A 21357-nucleotide genomic window follows, 5' to 3' on the forward strand; every position below is an offset into this window, starting at 1 on the left:
CAAACATTTTCATTAACTTGCCAAAATCAATGGTTACAAACATTCTTCTGCCACATGCTTACAAACATTTTCATTAACTTGCCAAAATCAATGGTTACAAACATTCTTCTGCCACATGCTTACAAACATTTTCATAACCACAAACATTTTCAATGGTTACAAACATTCAACATCATTCAGCTTCTTACAATAATCAACCTAGTTTCATAGCTAATCCTAGAGCTTAAAGGCCAGACATGAACAACATCATTCCTAACACAACTATGACAATTACAAAACTTCTTTCCTTCTTCTTCAATTCATCATTCTTCCTCAACAGTGCTCGAATTATTTTCTTCTGCCTATCAGGTACCTCAGGATCATACCACCTAAAAAAATTGCATTTTCTTCCCACAAAATCCCTCCCACAGCCGTGAAACCTCCTCCCTGGATTCTCATCAGTCCAAGAAGTCACCAATGGTGAATCAACACCACAATAACAAACCAACTTGGTTCTGTGATTCAATGTTGACCCACTAATCGATGAAGATGAATATTCAACCATTTGAGAAGAAATCGAATTGAGAAGAAAGAAAGGACAACGATTTGAGAAGAAGGAGGATTTTGAGGACGAAATCGAATGAGAAGGATGAACAGGGACGGCGATTGGAGAAGATGGTGTTTTTAATCGATTTGCAAATTTGGGAAATTGGGGGTTTTTAAACCCTAATTTCGGTACGATGGAGAAGAAGAATGGTGAGAAGATGAAAGGGGTCTGAAATTAACAAAACCTAAGTTTCTAAGTTTTCAATTTTGTGGAAGCAGGTCACGTGACCTGACTTTCTATTTCCCTTTTTATTTTATTTTTTTAATTTTGTCCAATTTAAAAAAAAAACATGATGAATTTCAAAAAGGAAAAAAAAAAAATCCACGTGGCACCTCACTAATGGGATGTGAGTGCCACGTCAGCAACGACCAGGTCAAAAATCCACTGGGGGTTCAAAACTGCTACAAAATGGAAACATAAGGGTTTGTTTTGTATTTATTTTAGTTAAGGGTCTGTAACCGCAACTTTTGGAAAGTTAGGGGTTCAAAAGTGCAATTAAGCCAAAATAATATTAGTATGAAAAAGAAAGTTGTTGCAAAAGTTTTTTTTTTTGACAGAAAGATAATTATCTCATTTCATTAATAAGGACATCTTGAATACAATCAGGTAATACAGTGAAATAGTGGATACTAGCATAAAATGTGGCCGCCCTAGCAAGTCTATGAGCAACCTCATTTGCTTGTCTCCTAATAAACTCTACCCTTGAGTTTGTGAAAAAAGATGAGAAGGTAGTCCTACATTCTCTGATGATAGCTCCTAAATCAGATACATCATTTCTAGTGCTGTGAAAACTATCTACTACCCTCTTAGAGTCAAGCTCGAAAGTAATATTATTTAAATTCAGCTCTTTTGCCCATCTGATAGCATATAAAAGACCAATAGCTTCTCCCTCAGGCACATCTAAGAGCGGCGTCGACCAACTGGTTCTGGCTTTCACCAACCTCCCGTTATCATCCCTGATGCAAATTCCTATGCCAACCCGGTTGCTTTCTTTGAAGAAAGCAGCATCTACATTGCATTTGAAATGACCTTCATCTGGCTTTCTCCAAACTTTGTCGTCAATACGCTGTTGCTGTACATCCACTCGATTACGATATAGAACTAATACAAAACTTTATCAAAAAGTTGTTGCAAAAGTTGTCACCAAAAGATGTTCAAATATCATTTATCTTTCTAAATATAGAACTAATACAAAACTTTATCAAAAACAAATCTGATACTGCATGAGAAAGTGACACCTGGAACTTGTAAAAAAAAACGTGACACCTGGAAAACTTTCTTTCCATAGGTGTATAGTCTTCAAATTATAGTTATAGTTATAGTTATAGATCTAGACTAGACAGAATAAAATTCTCTCACCTATTTTTGTGTCTGGATTGATTGATTGAATGCAAGAAAAGCCATGTCTTCTGACTCTTCTCTGATCTGCATATCCATTGAATCTAGCTTTGGTAACATGCTCTATTTTGCTCTGGTAATTATTATTCCTCATCTAAATTCAGTTTATTTTATGCTATACGTTTCAATTTTAATTGTTCCAATTCCAAACTTTGTAACTTGGTATTCCTCATATAAACCATGGATAGGTCCCTAATTATTTTTTGACATTTATAGTTATTTGGTTTTATTTCATATTATGATTTTTTTCAAAAAAATACTAAATTAATTCAATTGTTAACTTTCATGTTTATGCTTTTGTATGCACTTTGTGTAAAATGGTAGGCAATTCTGCAGCTCTTTATAAATAAATAAATTTATTATATAATCTTCTTAATAGGCGTGTTTTGATGTCGAATATTATACATCGACACGACACCAACATAAATAATTATGTTGAATTATATGATTTTTAAATTTTTAAGCGTGTTCGATGCTCGTGACCGTAACCGTGCGTAATAGTGGTCAACAATGGAAAGATTGAATTTTAATGTTTCTTTCCGTAAGGTTTGGTTGTTGTTGTGTCGCTGTAATGCAAATGTGCAAAAGCTATGTTCTGAAAGTGTGTGTAAAAAAAAAAGAATAAATATGTCAATTTTATCTAAGATTGAAAGTTTATTACATCAATGAATGGCTTATGAAAACCACTCACATTTCGTTTGTCAACATTTGTTAAGGCCAGGAGCATGATGATTAACGAAGTGGCATTTTAATACTATTATGCTGAAGAGATGAAAGACTTCAAAAGATGCTTGGCAGGTTTTTCTATCTCAATATTTACTCTGTTATGCTGCTTCTCTTTATTCTTTGCATTATTTTCTTTAACTATTTTTCCTCTTTGGATTTTGTTAGTTATTCTCTTGAGATAACATTTTTTTTTTCAAAGCAGAAACTACTTAACTTAAGTTTCTCATAGATAATAAAGGGAGTGATAGGAAGTGAAAGACACAGTCAATATGTCAGTCATTTTCACAAGATTTAAGGTATTGTTACTATGCTGGTTAGAATTGAGATATATCTTGCATCATGTATAAACTAATTTTTATTATTTGATCAATAAATCCCATCATTCAATTAAATGAAATAAGATGTGACTTTTTGATCTAATAGTGAAAAATACAATGTAGATAGTATAAGATCATTTTGTTTATGCATGATAGACAAAACCAATAATTGTAAAGTGATTTTTATCAAAGATGTTGTTTAATAGTTTAAATACTTAAATACCTTAACATACACCCCCTCTATTTTGGATTTCAATTGTTGTGTTTACTTTAGTGTATTTAAAGGATGAATGAATGATCAAAATAATTTATTTAAATGAAAAAATAATTGATTAAGAGAGAGATAAAAACAAAGTACCAGACTCACTAAACTCAAACTCATCCAAGTGAATCCAATGACATCTCATATGATATTATTTATCTTTGTATATGTGGTATTCTATACTCGTTTTTGGTGTCAGAACGATTTGCGGACGGGAGCCACCTAAGGGGGTGGCGGGTGTTGTTTAGGTGAGGAGGCGTGTGTTTGTTGGGGTGATTTCCTTTGGAGGCAGCCTCTGCTACACAGGTCCATGTTCGTCGTCACTAGCTCTTATTTGCACTTTTTTGGCTGTTAAGGTGTTTAGGGTGTTTAGAGGGTGCTTGTCCCGTTGTGATGAGCCTTTTCCTTTTGATTTGTTTGGTGTTTGCACCATCTCATATCATGTCTTTCATCTTACATATTGTGTGCTGGTTTCCGGTGGGTCGGTTACTTTTGCTTGGAGATAAGGAGTCGGCGTCTAGCTGCAACCTTGTTTGACTTAATTAGGTGTTTCTTTGGTGTACCAGGGGTGAGGGGTGCCCTACTGATTTGGTACTGAAGTCTGATGGGCCGATCACTTTTTGATTCGAGATCGAGAATCAGATCTTAAACCAAGAAAAGGAAAATAAGGACATAAAATATTGTGAACATTTTTTCTTAAACCTTTTATCCTAAAAAAAATCAATGGTAGATTCTTTTTACATAAAACAAAATAGTAACATAATTAGATAAAAAAAAATAACATTATTTAATAATAGTAGACCAATAATTGAATAGTAATATAAACTAATTGTATATAATTTGTATTAGTTAATGAATATTTAAATATATATAATCTAAATACAAATTATAACTTACTTATGTAGTTCCTTAAAAAAAAAACTTACTTATGTAGTATAAATTATATGAATATAAATTAATTCAAGTATGTTTTATGTTTTGCTTAAGGCTTGTGACTTTTATTTTTTAAATTATAGAAATACTTCATGAATTGAGTAATATTTAAGTTGTTTTAGTATTTCTTTTTCAACATTATAGTATTTTAGCATTAAATATATTAGTGTCCGCGTCATGTAATAGCGCCCGCGTCGCACCCGCATACCGCGCCGCGTCAATTTTTGGGGTGGCCGCGCCGCGCCACATTTTCGCTTTGACAACAGAGATGTCAGTGCACATTGTCAAATAAGTCATTTAATATAAGACGGAAGAAGTATTTAAAAGTAAAATTTATATTAATGGATTTCTTAACCATATCATTAGGACACTAATTAGCAAAAATTCATAGAGTAAAAATAAAAATTGATTAATACAAAATGACGATGTACATAGAAGCTTGAGAGGGTCCCACATTAATTAGTTATTACCAAGATAAACCATAACAACCATGTGGCAAAATGTAGGCTAAACAGGTAATAATAGCAACAATGCAGAATCAATTAACATTTGGCTGGACCCACTATATAAAAAGAGAAAAGCTCACAGTTACCTTTCCTTCTTACACTAATCGGAATTATCTCTCAGTGTTAGTGTTGAGTGTTTGTTTGTGCATTTGAAACCCTAGTTTTCCTGCTCACTTGCTTGCTCCTTTTTCTGCCATGGCTGCTGAATTTGTTGGCGGTGCAATTGTTAATTCAATCATTCAGGTCTTGGTTGATAAGTTAGCTTCAACCGAAATGATGGATTATTTTCGAACTAAACTCGATGGGAATTTGCTGATGAAATTAAACAATAGTTTGATTTCCATCAATGCTGTTGTTGAATATGCTGAGCAGCAGCAGATCAGAAGATCTACTGTGAGGACATGGATTTGTAATGTCAAAGATGCTATAATGGATGCTGAGGATGTTCTTGATGAAATCTACATACAGAATTTGAAGTCCAAGCTTCCTTTTACTTCTTATCACAAGAATGTTCAATCCAAATTACAAGATATTGCTGCAAACCTAGAACTTCTAGTGAACATGAAGAATACCCTTTCGTTGAATGATAAAACTGCTGCTGATGGTTCTACTCTCTGCTCACCGATCATTCCAACTAATCTACCTCGTGAGCCTTTTATTTATGGCAGGGATAATGAGAAAGAACTTATTTCTGATTGGCTAAAATTTAAAAATGATAAGCTCTCTGTAATTTCCCTCGTTGCTATGGGGGGTATGGGTAAAACTACTCTTGCGCAACATTTGTTTAATGATCCTAGCATCCAGGAAAATTTTGATGTTTTAGCTTGGGTACATGTTTCTGGTGAATTTAATGCTCTTCAAATAATGAGGGACACTCTTGCAGAAATCAGTGGTTCATACCTTAATGATACTAATTTCACTCTGGTTCAACGTAAGGTAGCAAATGAACTGAATGGGAAGAAGTTTTTTATTGTTTTGGACAATATGTGGAATGACAACGAAGTGGAATTGAAAGATTTGAAGATTCCATTTCAGTGTGGGGCTGAGGGAAGTAAAATCCTTGTCACTACGCGCAAAAGTGAAGTTGCTTCAGGCATGGAGTCAGATCATACTCATCTTCTACAAAAATTAGAAGAAGAACATGCATGGGACTTGTTTTCCAAACATGCATTCAAAAATCTAGAGAGTTCTCGAATAACCATTGGCCCAGGAGTTTTTGAGTTAATTGCCGAAGATGTCATGAGGAAATGTAACGGATTACCTTTAGCTTTGGAAGCAATTGGGCGTCTCTTGAGCGTACATTCATCCTTCAAGGACTGGAGTGAGATATCGAAAAGCGGTATATGGAACTTACCAGGAGAAACACGAATTGTCCCTGCTTTGATGTTAAGTTATCAAAAGCTTCCATATGATCTTAAGAGATGTTTTGGGTACTGTGCATTATTCCCTAAAGGCTACCTATTTGACAAGGATGATTTAATTTTACTATGGACGGCTGAAAACTTTCTCCCTGGACAAAAGAAGGGTGAAAACTTTCTCCCTGGACAAAAGAAGGGTGAGTCGTACTTTAACCATCTACTGTCAATATCATTTTTCCAACCATCAGAAAAATATAAAAATTATTTTATCATGCATGATTTATTTCATGACTTAGCTGAAACTGTGTTTGGGGATTTTTGCTTAACATTGGGAGCCGAAAGAGGGAAAAATATATCAGGGATAACTCGTCATTTTTCATTTGTATGTGATAAAATTGGATCTTCAAAAGGGTTCGAGACCTTATATACAGATAATAAGTTGTGGACATTTATACCACTGTCTATGAATTCTTACCAACATCGTTGGTTGTCGCCCTTGACGTCATTGGAGCTTCCAAAGTTGTTCTTGAAATGTAAGTTGTTGCGTGTATTGTCATTGTGCGGATACATGGATATGGTGGAGTTGCCGGATACAGTAAGAAATCTTATACACCTCCGTCATCTCGACCTTTCCCGGACTGGGATAAGAAATTTGCCGGATTCTTTATGCTCCCTCCTTTACTTGCAAACATTGAAGGTGAAGGATTGTGAGTATTTGGAAGAGCTGCCTGTGAATTTACACAAACTGGTGAAATTGTCTTATCTTGACTTTAGTGGAACTAAGGTTACAAGAATGCCAATCCAAATGGATAGACTACAAAATCTTCAAGTTCTTAGTTCCTTTTATGTGGACAAGGGCAGTGAGTCCAATGTGAAACAGTTAGGAGATCTCACTCTACATGGAGATCTGTCCATTTTCGAGCTACAGAATATTACTAATCCATCAGATGCAGCTCTGGCAGATATGAAAAGTAAATCTCATCTTTTGAAACTAAATTTAAGGTGGAACGCTACTAGTACCAGTTCAAAAAATGAAAGGGAGGTGCTCGAGAACCTTAAACCTTCCATACATTTGACAACGCTCTCAATTGAAAAGTACGGTGGAACATTTTTTCCAAGTTGGTTTGGAGACAACTCATTGATAAGTCTGGTATCGCTAGAGTTGAGCAATTGTAAACATTGTATGATGCTTCCTTCGCTTGGAACTATGTCATCACTTAAGCACCTTCGGATCACTGGGCTCTCTGGGATAGTGGAGATTAGGACGGAGTTTTATAGGGATGTGAGCTGCTCTTCTCCATCTGTTCCATTTCCATCCTTGGAAACTTTAATTTTTAAGGATATGGATGGATGGAAAGATTGGGAATCTGAAGCTGTTGAGGTTGAGGGTGTATTTCCACGCCTACGAAAGCTTTATATAGTGCGATGTCCAAGTCTGAAAGGCAAAATGCCAAAGTCACTTGAATGTTTAGTGAATTTGAAAATCTGTGACTGTAAACAACTTGTTGATTCTGTTCCATCTTCTCCGAAAATCAGTGAATTACGTCTAATCAATTGCGGAGAATTGGAATTTAATTATTGTTCACCCTCTCTGAAGTTTCTTGAGATCCGTGGATGTTGCTTGGGAGGATCCTCCGTGCATTTGATCGGGAGTGCCTTATCTGAATGTGGTACCAACATTAAAGTGTTGAAAATTGAAGACTGTCCAACTGTGCAAATTCCACTAGCTGGTCACTACAATTTCCTTGTAAAATTGGTCATCAGTGGTGGCTGTGACTCTCTAACGACCTTCCCTCTCAAACTGTTCCCGAATCTTGACACTCTTGATGTTTATAAGTGTATTAATTTCGAAATGATTTCACAGGAAAATGAACATCTTAAACTCACATCTCTCTTAATTGAAGAGTGTCCTAAATTTGCATCATTTCCAAATGGAGGATTGTCTGCACCCAGGCTTCAGCAGTTTTATCTTTCAAAATTAGAGGAGTTAAAATCACTTCCTGAATGCATGCATATCCTCCTTCCATCTCTCTATAAGCTGTCTATAAATGATTGTCCACAATTGGTGTCCTTCTCCGCTAGAGGTTTGCCTTCAAGTATAAAAAGCCTCCTTCTCATTAAATGTTCCAACCTTCTCATCAACTCCCTGAAATGGGCGTTTCCAGCAAATACATCTCTCTGTTACATGTATATCCAAGAAACAGATGTGGAGTCTTTTCCCAATCAAGGGTTGATTCCACTCTCTCTTACCACTCTAAATATCACTGGTTGTCAAAATCTCAAACAACTTGACTACAAGGGTCTCGACCACCTCCCCTCTCTTTCATCATTAACTCTTAAAAACTGTCCCAACATAAAACGTTTACCGAAGGAGGGTCTACCTAGATCCATATCAACTTTACAGATTTCGGGGAACTGTCCATTCCTTTTAGAAAGATGCAAGAAACCTTATGGAAAGGATTGCGAGAGGATTGCGCATATTCAATGTATAATGATTGACGATCCTGAGAGGGACCAACAGTCATAGTGCCCAACAATTACTCAGGTACCTACTATTTACATGTTTTCTTTTGGTATATCTCATATCAAGTGGTGCAGATTTATATTCAAATAGTATTTACTTGAACTGGACCCACTTTAAAATGACAAAGTTTGAGAGTACGTATGGATCAGTGGGATTTATGTTGTAATCTGAAATGCAGTGTTTAAATACAAATTTGTACCCTGTAAATCCTAAGTGGGTAATAATATAAATCAATACAGTTGGAGACGTACACGCAATTGGCCGAGCTTAATTAGTTACCAAACGTCGTGTGTTCATTGTTTGCGTTTTTTCCTATCTTTAATCTTTTGGACTAGAGTTGCTGTTCTAACACTATCTGATCTGTGTTTGCTGATCTCTACTTATCGTAACACAAGTTTAATATTTTCAAATATTCATTTAACCTTGAATTTCACTCGTATTGCTAGGGATGGGTATGGAGCTATCAGGATTCTGGAACTTGGTTTCTTGCATTGTCAAAAAGTGTACAATATAAAGGTAATGTGTTTTGTTATTAAACATGAATGATATCTTTGGACTCCTGTTATGCATACTGAAGTGTGTAGTTACCTGGCTAATTGGTGACATATGCTATTTTAAACTTTAAGCAAATAGATAGAACACTTTGTACAACTTTATTAGATGACGTGATTTGTTTTTTGAGTTTCTAAAAGAACATTGAGTTTTATAGCAGAATTAATTTCTTGTTCAAATCTGTCACAATAAACTATTAATTTCCGCCTCATGCTGTCAACTGTGTGTATTATTCTCTTCATGATGTGATTATTTCAGAATTAAAAGGCATGCATAAGCTATTTCATATTGATTGATGAATGCTCCATTTGATTTTTTCGCAATACAGGTTAGAAGGAAATCCAGTGAGAGTTTGGTTTGCTTAAACATTACAGGAAGAACTTTTTGCTTATTCAAGTGTTGGTTTTTGGTTCTGATTCAAGTGTTGGTTTCATATTGTGTGTCATGTACTGAGAAATTATTTGATGAGAATATTTGCAACTCTTAGAGATACATAACCACTATTACTTTGACTTGCATATTTTGGATTTTGGGTCATGTATGATCAGTATTTTGGGTCATGTATGGATCATTTAGTGGCTAATCTCACTTTTGCAATGACCATTATTTAAGGTCTTGTATGATACATATTTTCTATGATGCTTGTTGGTTTCTTAATCTTTGCTTGACCAATGTTAACAAGTAAGTAGCTAACCATTATTATATGATGATGTTGATGGTTAGTTAGGGATATATTATATAGAAGATAAACATTACGTAACACCGTAATGATATGGGACCATTCAAATAGATGGCCCTATGAAAGCCAGCTACTAAGGTTATTTTAGGATGTGTTCAATGTGACAGCAAAATGCTTTCCCATTTTTGTGGTTTGGATTATGAATTGTGAGTCATTATGGATAAGTCATAACTAAACATATATCACATCTTCAACAACAGTTATAACAACAGCTAGATCAAGAAAAACCACCCTTCTTTTTTCATTTGTGGGTCAAGAATATCATATTATCCTCTCATATTATCCTAAACATTAATATTCTTATATAGCAATATTTTATCTCAAGTAAAAATATTTCATTATATTCAACTTAAGTGAATCCTGTATCTTTAGGTTATATTTACCTCACGATCGAACTTTGGATTATCAGAGCTCTTTTTTCCTAAAAATTGAAGGGTTAACAAAAAAAACCTTTATCACAAATGTTTTCTTGATCCTTATCTTCTCAACTGCAGACCTACCTTCCTTTTTCTTATAAATTAATTTGCATTTAACTATCATCTAATTTGTAGGGTATTTAAAAGTGTCTAAATTTGATTCTTCTTATTCAAGGACTCTATTTATTGCTCTACAATTTGTAACCAATTCTAACTATCATTGCAACTCCATGGCCTTTCTGGTTTTTTTTTTGTTTTTGTTGTTGCTGGATCATGAATGTCTTTAGCAACATTGAGACAAGAATTACTTATTCTGCAAAATACATCAAACTTATTAACCAAACTTGAAGATATTTCCAATCCTTAAAACTTCATATTAATTTTTAATCGATATCATATAAAAGTGATATTGTGTCTATCAAATCATCCCAATTATAAGAATATAATTGCACAAAAATTGCTTTTTTGACATAAAATACTTCCTATTGACACAAGTAATTTACCAAAAAGCCCCCAGCGGCAGTTAACAACCGTTAGGCCATGCAATATGTTTTGGGAGCACAATATGTTCTAATGGATTGATATGCGGGTGACGTTGCTAACGGTTGTTAACTACCGCTAAGAGCTTTTTGGTAAATTACTTGTGTCAATAGCAAATATTCTATGTCAAAAAAGCGATTTTTTAATTGCACACTGATCTTTGTAGACTATATCAATAGTGGCCCACATTCTCGTTGCATCAAACTCTACTCGTGAGTGGAGTGCTTCCTATAACAAAAAATCACAAACACAATTGACATACATTTCACATCACAACATTTTCCAATACCCACCATAATCACACCACTATTTAATTGCTTTATTAAATTTCCACAAAGAGTAATAATATTTGTACATTATTTAATGATAATTTTTGTGATTTTTTTATTAATAAAAAATAATAGAGAGAAAAAAAAACATAGGAGAAAGAATATGAAAATTATGTGACTATGAAAAAAAAATTGTCCAAAAATTATCACAAAATAATTATATAAATATCGTTTCTCCAATTTAAAACCTTATACTTCTAGTATTTAACCACTTAACCAAGTAAGGTCAACTTTTTTTTTCACATACAAGCAAGGGTAACTTGTTGTCCAAAAGCCTCATTTAAATCTTTGAATCAAATAAAGGCAAACATTATCCAAAAATAATGGTTAAAAGCAGCAACTTTCTCATGTATGGTTGTTATAAACATCATCACTTGGATTCAATTCTTTAGCCACTATTGCCAACAAGACTGAGTTGAGTTCCTTACGCAACAACGCCTCCAAGCTGTCACTATCTTATTGGTTCGTTGTATCCAGCTTACAAAGTTGCACTTGAAACATTCTTTAAATAAAATTTAAGTAGAAATTATAATTTGAATTTTTTTTTACCAATGATTTCTTTATTAATTGCGGAATCATTATGATATATGTAGCATAACCTTTTTTTTTTCGTTTGTGTTTCCAATATGTTGATCGAATTGCAATTGATAAATCATAATTATGGCCCCTACATTTCAACTTTGGACGATTAAATGAAAATTTTAGTTGGTTACTATATAACCACAAATATTAATAATTAAATCACACACATAAAATATATCCATCATTTAAATATTTTAATAAAAAGAAAAAATTGAGTATTTTCTTTCTTTCTACCTTTTTCAATTTATATGAACGTAGTTAAATGCTTAAATTTCAGCTTGTGACCACACAAGCTTTACACCCATTTACAAATTCTCTCACCAAGAAAATAATTCATATTTTGATAGTGTTACGTGTGAATAAATCAATGTAAAAATATGTGATAAAATAGCAGGAATCTTTATGAGTGTTAAGATTAGTTGAGGACTTAAATTTTTGTTTGAATGAGATTGATGGTGCAGCTGGTGCTGATGGAGTGATGGTTGAAAAAGGAAAACATATGCCACTTGTAGTTTCAGAGTCAAGTAAAGCTGTATTCGTCATAAAACTCACCCAAAAATAAAAGACCTATTCTTAACAAATCCACAAATATTGATCTATAATTATAAATTATACGTACTTTTTTGGGGCATAATTAACAACTATATTTTGAAGGAAAAAAAGTTCAAAATTGGTGAAAGTTCAATTCTTTAACTAATACGTAATAAAGTATACAAACGAGTCAATGATGATATTATATTATTATTGTCTTTAAAAAAAGTGCATGTATCTTTCAAAAATAAAAAATAAAGTGCATGCAATTTTCCTAATATGCATTGTCACTATCAAATTTGTCTTTTTACTACCAACCTTTTTTTGTCACCTAATTAAGCAGACCTAATTGTTTATGTTTTGAAAATACAATCTCTCACTCTAATCCATTATCTCTAATAATAAAATTGTGACTTTGTCATATTGCTTCAATAAACCCAAATTAATTATATTTGATCAAAAGTTTAAGAAATTGGTGGAAGGTGCAGGCGTCCGTCGACCCATTAACATATTTTTATTTTGAAAAAAAAAAAAAAAAAAAGAGAAGGAAAAGAACTCGATTGTTGAAGCCTTAAATGTGGGTTTAAACAAAAATCTCATAAATCTCTTATTTATGTTTATTTTTTTAAGATTGAGTTTTCTATTTCTTTTGAAAAATCAACAAGTTCTCAACTACGAAGGTATTTGGATTTTTTAAGTAAGTAAAGTGTAAAATGAAAATATTAAAATTTATTTTAATAAATTCGTGATTTGTTACGATATAATTATAGTGAGTTGTTAAGTAGTGTATATACTCGAAAATTAAAAATATATTTTTGAATCTTACAACTTGGTCATTTAAGAGAGCATGTTAAGTGGTATATGTACTCGAATCGAGGTTTCTTCTCTATGACAATTACATGATCAACGACTATCTTTCTTACACTAACAATGAATTGCAAAAAAACACTCCAACAGGTGAAAAATAAACCATGCAACAAAATCTATGTAATCAATGTTTATTTTCCTCATAGTTGAAGGAGATGAAGATATGGAGTAGGTATGTGCCTTGAAGCAATAACCAAAATAAACACTACAACCACACGAACATTGCAACAAGATGGAAAATAACCTCTGGAAAAACAAGATGGAAAAGAAAATATCATACTAAGAAGACGAACAAAACAATATCTCTTTCAAACGAGCAAATCGCAAAAAGAAACCAAAATTATGCGTAAATAACTTATTTAAATAATATGAGAAAGAACCATGCAAAATGATGATTTTGGGTTAAAAAAATATGCAAAACCACCCTTTTGAGGAGGAAAGAAAGAGGAGATGAGTAGAGAAAGATTGAGAAAGAAATGGCTAGGGTTAATTGTTTATCAAACTTGGTAATAGTAGATGTTTTTGTTTTTAACTTTACTAATTACTTCATCCGTCCTAAAATGTAAGTAAAAATTGATTTAAAATTTGCTTATGTTGGTTCAAAATTTGTACCAAATAAATCAGTTTATGTTGATTCTATTTTTACTTATATTTTAAGACGGGGAAGTATATCTTTTTAGAAGGGCTTAAAAAAAAATCTAGAAAGAATAAATTAGTTGAAAAAATCATGTCAAAAAAATGGTCAAGGATACATTTATTGCAATAGACTAACCTTATATTTTGAATAATTTTATATTTTGTCCTTTAAAAGTATTTTTTTTATCAGGTAGCCTAGTTGCTAGAATTCACCTTATAAAGTGAATAAATGGGATGTCCGGGGTTCGAACTCCGACCTTTGCATATAATAATACAGTGTCCTACCAACTGAGCTATGCTCACGGGAAAAAAAAAGTATTTTATATTTTGAAAGTGAAAGATATGTTTAGTTAAGAGCGATATATATAAGGAACACTCTTTATGTATGTTTGCAAAGTTTTCAACACGTATTTCCGTCAACATCGTCTTCAATGATGGATTAATAGACTTATTTGTTGAATGATTAGGAAAAGGATATAACACTTTAGATATATATCATTTTCATGACATGTTAGGATAAATATAAATACTAATACTATTGGATTGGATATATTCAAAAATAAATAAATACTGGTGCTATGGATAGAGTGGAGTTTTTGGAAAAAGTGGAGTTGAGTCCCCGTTTATGAGTTTAATTTTACAAATAATCAGATAGAGTTTTACCATAATAATAATTTTAAATATATACATTCAAATTAAGTATTGAAGTTTTTTTTTTTTTTTTACAAAAATAAAGGGAATTCATTTATTTAAATTGATATAATGCATCAATACATATACAATACAAATTCACAGTCGCTAAACACAAAAATAATGAATTTGCGAACAAATTCAAATCATCCATGTTAAAAGCATAACACAACATAATGTATATGCCTACCAATATGACTATATTCAAGTCTCCAAAATACTTATGTCTCGGATCTGTAATATTGACAACGCCAAAATCATTTATTGAATTTTCACTTTCTCAAAGTTAATCTTATTACCATAATCAAATAAACATTGCACTAAGACGGAAAATAAAAAAAATACACCGTACAAAGACAGAAAATTAAAACAAGTAGGGTTGTGCAAAGACGACGAAATCACATAAACAAACGAAAGAAGACTGAAAATATGTGAAAATCACTAATTTAAATAAAAAAAAAAAAGGAAAAACAATTCGGACGGATGATTTTAGGTCAAAATTGACCATAAATCACCCTTATTCGATAAACGTCATCCCCGCAAGACGCAAGGTATGGACGAGACAAGATACAAATGATGCCGCATATAGACGGTACACTATAACCACCCCTGAAGATAAATCCACAGAAACACATCACCGCCTAAAACAGACTAAAAAAAAAAAAAAGCACTGTAAACACGGTATCCACCACCGCCCATCGTCATTACTCACCCACAAAGAACACCCTCAAAATAAAAACTCTCAGACCCCAACACCCAAGCTGAGCCACATTACGAAGAGCACCTAACCGATGGATCAAGTAGATATCACAAACCTCGCGACCTCCAATCTATCGAAAAAGCACAAAACAAAGCCTAAAAACCAACATGAGTCAAAAACTGACTCCCAATCTTGAGAAAGTTGTTGTTGATAAAAAATGGTCATAAAAATATCATTATATATTTTACATCGTTTAATTTGAAGGTCTACGTATGACCTCCTGTAAAAAAAAAATAAAAAAAAAAAATGTCTACGTACCACATGCCATATCTGGTAGCTTATTTGGGTATTTATATCTACCACAAAGTGTCGAGTATAGCAACATATTATCGAAGACAATAATTAAGTTTTAATTTTAGGAAAGTAATCTTTGTAGGAAAAGTATGTTAATTTTTTTTTTTTTAAGGAGGAAAAGTATGTTAATTTCTTCTTCCATATGCTAAATGAAGTGAAATTATAGTGAATAGAACTTAAAACAGAACAAGTCTAATTTTATTTATCTTTAAATTAAGAGGAATGATATTTTGACAACTATTTTGTGACAACTTTATCTATCATATTCACATAATTTTTTTACTTTCTCTCTCTATTGCTTTGGTTTCCATGCAGGGCCGTCCCTATGAAATAGGAGGCTCGGCTCTCTATTTAAAATAGGCCCCCAATAAAATAAAAATGCAATTTTTTTGTGTAGCTAAGCTTTATTAAAAAATCAGAATCAGAAGAGCTTCTAAACATGAAACGAAATACAAAAAAATTAAGTGAAAGAGAGGTAGAATTTACTAACGGTGTCGTTTGGATTTGTCACTTATCCGTTGTGGGAAAGGGGAAAACGAATGGTTTATATGAAAAAGAAATGATTGTTGTGATTCTTTCAATGAAATAGCTTTTCAAATTGACTGATTATACAAATTGGGGGTGGTTTGATAGTACCAGATTTATGTCCAGATAGGAGAGCTAAAATCTAGAAAAAATTCAAACGTGTAAAGAAGTAACATATATATTTTTTATTTAAGTGGGGGTGAGTATTAGATTTAATTTTTTGTGGGGCCCATAGTTTTTGGAGGTCCGGCTTGATTGAGCACCTTACACTTCCTCAAGGCCGGGCCTGTTTCCATGTCACTATCTACTTTCCTTTGTAAATTAGTGATTGTTACAAAAATTATTACTTAATTGATTGTTGAAATAACACACCTCTTAAATTAATCATGGAGCTGGGAATGATTGAAGCTTATTTCAAAGTTCTTAGGAAACTAGATGCTCACGTTTCAATTTTAAAATCAACGGATAAGACTTTGTATAAAGGCTTTCTGGATGTCCTTTGACTAAATGTGTTCTAAATTATATAATTTTAAATTGGCTTTGATCAATATGGATTAGGATTTAGGATGATGGACTTATCTGTATATGTTTATTTTGTTACATAACAGGGGAAAAAAAACTAATAAATGTTACTCATTGGACCGTCGTTGCAAGGAGTCTGTATTTTAATTAAAAATAAATGATATTTATTCATTCAAATTGATAAAGTTCATGGATATAATACAAATTCAATAAAAATAGGAGAATATTAACCAATGCCCTTGGAACACATTGGATAAAGGGATAAAAATAGAAATATAATACTGGAAAATGTTGAAAAATGATAAATTTAACTTTTTAAAACTCAAATGTTGTTGAAACCAATGCAAATATGTTATTTTTGGCTTCCTTAACCATTGTCCTCAAGGCATGAGGGCAATGGTTAGCAAGACCCATAAAAATAAAACTTATGAATCTACGAACAAACTCACAACATTCATGTTAATAGCATAAAACGACAAAGTACAAACGCCTACACATATGACTATATTCAAGCTTCTGAAATACCCATGTCTACGAATATGCAACGTTGACAACGTCAAAATCATTGTTTTGATCTGCACTAGATTGAAGCTGATCTGACAATCTAAAGGAATAAATACCCAAACGAAACAAAAAAGACAAACAACACCGCACAAAGACGACGAACAAAACAACGTCGCACTAAGACAACAAAATAAAATATATGTGAAAATCACTTTTCAATAAACAAGAGTATATATCGGTAAGACATGGTGATTCAGGTACAACTCAAAATTCTTTTCCTACAGTAACAAGTGATATTGTTTCGGTCAGGTGGCAGCGTCCACAATGAGGCCGTCTGAAATGTAATGTCGATGCTTCGTTTTCAGATCAATTGAATAGAACATGTATTGGGATATGTGTCCGTGATGATGAATGTACCTTTGTACTGGCCAATACCGTATCTCTCTCCCCTATGTGTTCTGTTGTTGTGGGAGAACCTCTGAGCTTATTCCACCCCTTACAATGGCTAAGTGACATGCAATTTGACAACGTCGATTTTGTCTTAGATTCAAAGATTACAACAGACGCCTTCCACAATCGTCAGGTTGATGTTACAGAATTTGGACAAGTGATTTCAACATGTCGGAGTCTCTTCAATTCACACTTCTCAAACTCTAAGGTCGAGTTCAACAGGCGACAATCAAATGAGGTAGCTTGCTGGGGTTGCCACATTATCCGCTAGTCGCAATACTTATTATTATGTACCTCGTTGTATAAACTCTCTTATTATATATTTTTTTTGGTCAGGTAGCCTAGTGGCTAGAATTCAAGTGGGGTGTCCGGGGTTCGAACCCCAGCTGCATATAATAATACATTGTCCTACCAACTAAGCTAAACTCACGGACTTAGTTGTTATTTTAATTAGTATATAATAACTTATTACATATTTTGTACCAAAAAAAAAAACTAATTATATTTTTTATAACAAAAAATAATTTAGTTATATTTTGAACAAGACTTATTATATATTAGTTGTTAATTTAATTATTATGTTTTAAAAGTTTTATACGATTCTTGAAGATGATGTCACTTGGTTTATACGACTAATATATTTTAAAAGTTTTTTAAAAGTACCTTCATCGATTTAAAAGTCACTTGGTTTATACGACTAATATATTGTCTCGGTCCAATAATATATTGAATTGGGTTCTTTATGAAGAGAAGTGATAACAACTTATCTTTTTAATACTCTTAAAAAAAAACTTATCTTTTAAATACTTCTTTTAACATTCACTTTTTTATTGGATAAAATTAATGTAAATCCCACTACTTTAAATGAGACTAATTTCCACAATTTAGAATTCATATTTTCATTCAATGTAAGAGTGGATGTTAAAGAGAGTGTCGCTATAGCACCATTCTCTTCACCAACATTCTCTTCTCGAAGAGTATGTTTCAACATTAACTTTTTTAGAAAAGGTGAATCAACATAAAGAAATGAACCATTAAAAATGTTAATAAGCGATTCATAAAACAAATTTTCAAAATTTTAACTAGAAGAAAGCCTTTCAAACCCCGGATTCCGGACAATTCATTTATTTACCTTATAAGGTGAATTCTAGTCATTAGACTAACCGATAAAAAAAATACCTTTCAAAATTATAAGAGATCGATATAGTAGGAAAAGACAAAGTTTAGATCTCTATGTTGCTGGTTGAGACATCCTCCTCTTACTTTAATTATTAACATTTTTTTGAATGATTATTTACATTTATATTTACTCATTTATTTTCTATAATAATAATATATTCATGATATTCCTTTAAAAAAACATATTCATGATATGGTTGTTATCAAAGAAAGGGCTAAGAAACTTGGAAGTCATAACTGAAGGATTCGTTTCTACCAAACCATGTTTATCAACCAAAAGATTTCATTCACACCTTTTTCTAAAAGCAATAGTTAATCATGTTTTTGTGGACTGCTTAACTAAATTAAATACATGATGATGATGTATTCTTATTTATTTGTAGACTTTTCCTAAAAAAATTAAAAAATGATTTGTAGACATAACTATGTTTGTAGCCCGTGTAAGTTTAGTCCCGGATCAATTTTTGTGTGAATCCCTCACATTTTTAAATTTTGTACATAAATGTGGGAGAGAGTCGATAATCGATCGACCATCAATAAGTCTTTACAAGAGATTATAAAAGATCACAAAAAATTAACCTTATTTGTTCAAGATGAACAATCTCTCATGTTTTCTCCCAATCCTTGATAATTTTCATTATATGACTCAATTGAGAAGGATTGAATCCTCTCCGTAATGATTGTTAATTACTCAAGATGCTCACTATTTGTTTCCCAACACTAAGAAATTTTTATCCCTTTGCATTCCCATGTTTCTACATCGTGTTTAAACTGTTTCTACAATCCTATTTTTCATAAAAATCTAGGCATGTTGTATAGAAAGCATACATTGATTGCTTCTCTCCCTTTTGATTCTTATGCTGATTGCTCCTATATTTGTTGATTCTTCTTTGTTTGATTGGTCTTCTCTCTATTGGTCTATTCTGTTTGAATGTTTATCTCCCTATTGATTATTGTGTTTGGTTGCTTCTCTCTGTTAGTTCTTTCGTTTGATTATTTCTCTCTGTAAGTTTTGTTCTTCTCTATGATTGTTTATCTTTTTCAACTGCTCTTCTTCGGTTGCTTCTCTCTATATTATGTTTAGATGCTTTTCTTTTTGTTTAGTTTGGTAACTCTCTCTAGGTGCTTCTCCTCTCTTCGTTCGTTCTTCTCTTCTCTTTGATGGTTCATCTATTTAGGTGGTGCTTCTCTTTATGTTGGTTACAATGTTAGTTGTTATGGATTTTATTTCTTTATTATTGAATAATTTTTTCATTTTTTGTTTGACAAATTCTCAATGTTTTATGTTAATGCATTGTGAATTTGAAGGGAGATGTTAGACAATATATAATGAGTCTTTGATTGTAATTAGTTTAGATTTTTCTAATATATATCTAATATTTATACTCTATTATAACTCTTTTTCAATTAAACTATTGTAATTCTAATGAAAACCCTAGCCATTTTTCTCTTTTGTTAACGGTTACCTCAATTGTATATTAAAGAAATTCTCATATTGCATGGAATACCATAAATATTGTATTGGATAAAGAAATGAGATTCAAATTTTTATATTATATAATTTTGATTATAGAAAAAATGTTATTCACAAACCGAAAAATTGAAACAATATTGAAAATATCACACATTCAGGTTCTTAAATGATTATTTGTTACTCGAGTAAAAGAAGAAAAAAAAAAATACTATTTATTACTTTTTTTTCCTCAAAAACTCGAATCTAAGAAGCAATATTAATCTAGATGATCAATTATGTAAGGTGTGAGGTTCAAACTCCGACCACCACAAAAAAAAATTCCGATGATCAATTCCACCATACACTAGCAGAGGGTTCAATTGCAATGTATTGACTAACAACACATGAATTGTTAGCACACGTGCATTCGAACTTTAGACGGAGCACATTCGAAGTTCTAAACCTTCACAACTATGCAGGTTAAAATGTAATCCCCCGCACAAAAAAGAAAGTTAAATGTAAGCAATTAGCAAATTAACCTCTAGATTCATTGTTTCTCATTATAACATGGTGTACCTTCTTGCAACAAATTATTCTTCCCAATTTGAGAAATCTCCATGTTGCCGCAGCCTATATGCGGCAACACTACGGTGCCATACCCGTTTGCATCACCTCCATGTGAAGTGAATCATCCTTGAGGGACACTAAAACTATAAAAAGGTACTCTTTCTTAGTACTTCTTTTCAGTCCTTGTCTTGTTTTTTCTTCTTCTTTTGTGTTGTGTCTGTTTAATGTTACGTTAGTTTCCTTAAATAGAAAACCAACTTCACTTATGCGTCTTTTACTTTCACATCTCTTTCTAACTTTTCCCTTTTATCTCTCGACTCTCACTTGTAGGATGCTGATTTTGCTCCTTATTCTTTGTGAGGTATAGATCAATCCAAGAGTTAAAAGGTGCGGTGCACCATAGACCACTCTACCGCAAGATACATCGACTGTAGATACGGTTTAATCTAATGGTAGGAAATCCTATCATTAAAATCAACGGTCTTTACAACCGCTATACCGTGCACCAATAGAAGTTCTTTTTCTTTACTTTTTATTTTCTATAATATATATGCATTTCGAAAATACATAGGAAATTCAAAGTACTCCTTAGAAAATACTTCCTCCGTCAC

The 21357-nt window shown here is 32.5% G+C and overlaps 2 protein-coding genes across 2 annotated transcripts; both read left to right on the forward strand.

Annotated features, from left to right (window-relative positions):
- Nucleotides 1–4923: 4923 nt before the first annotated feature.
- Nucleotides 4924–7525, forward strand: LOC112419360 (putative disease resistance RPP13-like protein 1). The gene is made up of 2 exons (XM_039830978.1): nucleotides 4924–7474; nucleotides 7521–7525. Exons 1-2 carry the CDS (start codon nucleotides 4924–4926, stop codon nucleotides 7523–7525), a joined length of 2556 nt encoding a protein of 851 aa, XP_039686912.1.
- Nucleotides 7513–9787, forward strand: LOC11446613 (putative disease resistance protein At3g14460). Its single transcript, XM_003595111.4, has 3 exons — nucleotides 7513–8631; nucleotides 9057–9126; nucleotides 9491–9787. Exon 1 carries the CDS (start codon nucleotides 7534–7536, stop codon nucleotides 8611–8613), a length of 1080 nt encoding a protein of 359 aa, XP_003595159.3. The 5' UTR covers nucleotides 7513–7533; the 3' UTR covers nucleotides 8614–8631; nucleotides 9057–9126; nucleotides 9491–9787.
- The last annotated feature ends 11570 nt before the right edge of the window (nucleotides 9788–21357 follow it).

The sequence above is a fragment of the Medicago truncatula genome, chromosome 2 (genome assembly GCF_003473485.1).
Source record: "Medicago truncatula cultivar Jemalong A17 chromosome 2, MtrunA17r5.0-ANR, whole genome shotgun sequence".
Lineage (NCBI taxonomy): Eukaryota > Viridiplantae > Streptophyta > Magnoliopsida > Fabales > Fabaceae > Medicago > Medicago truncatula.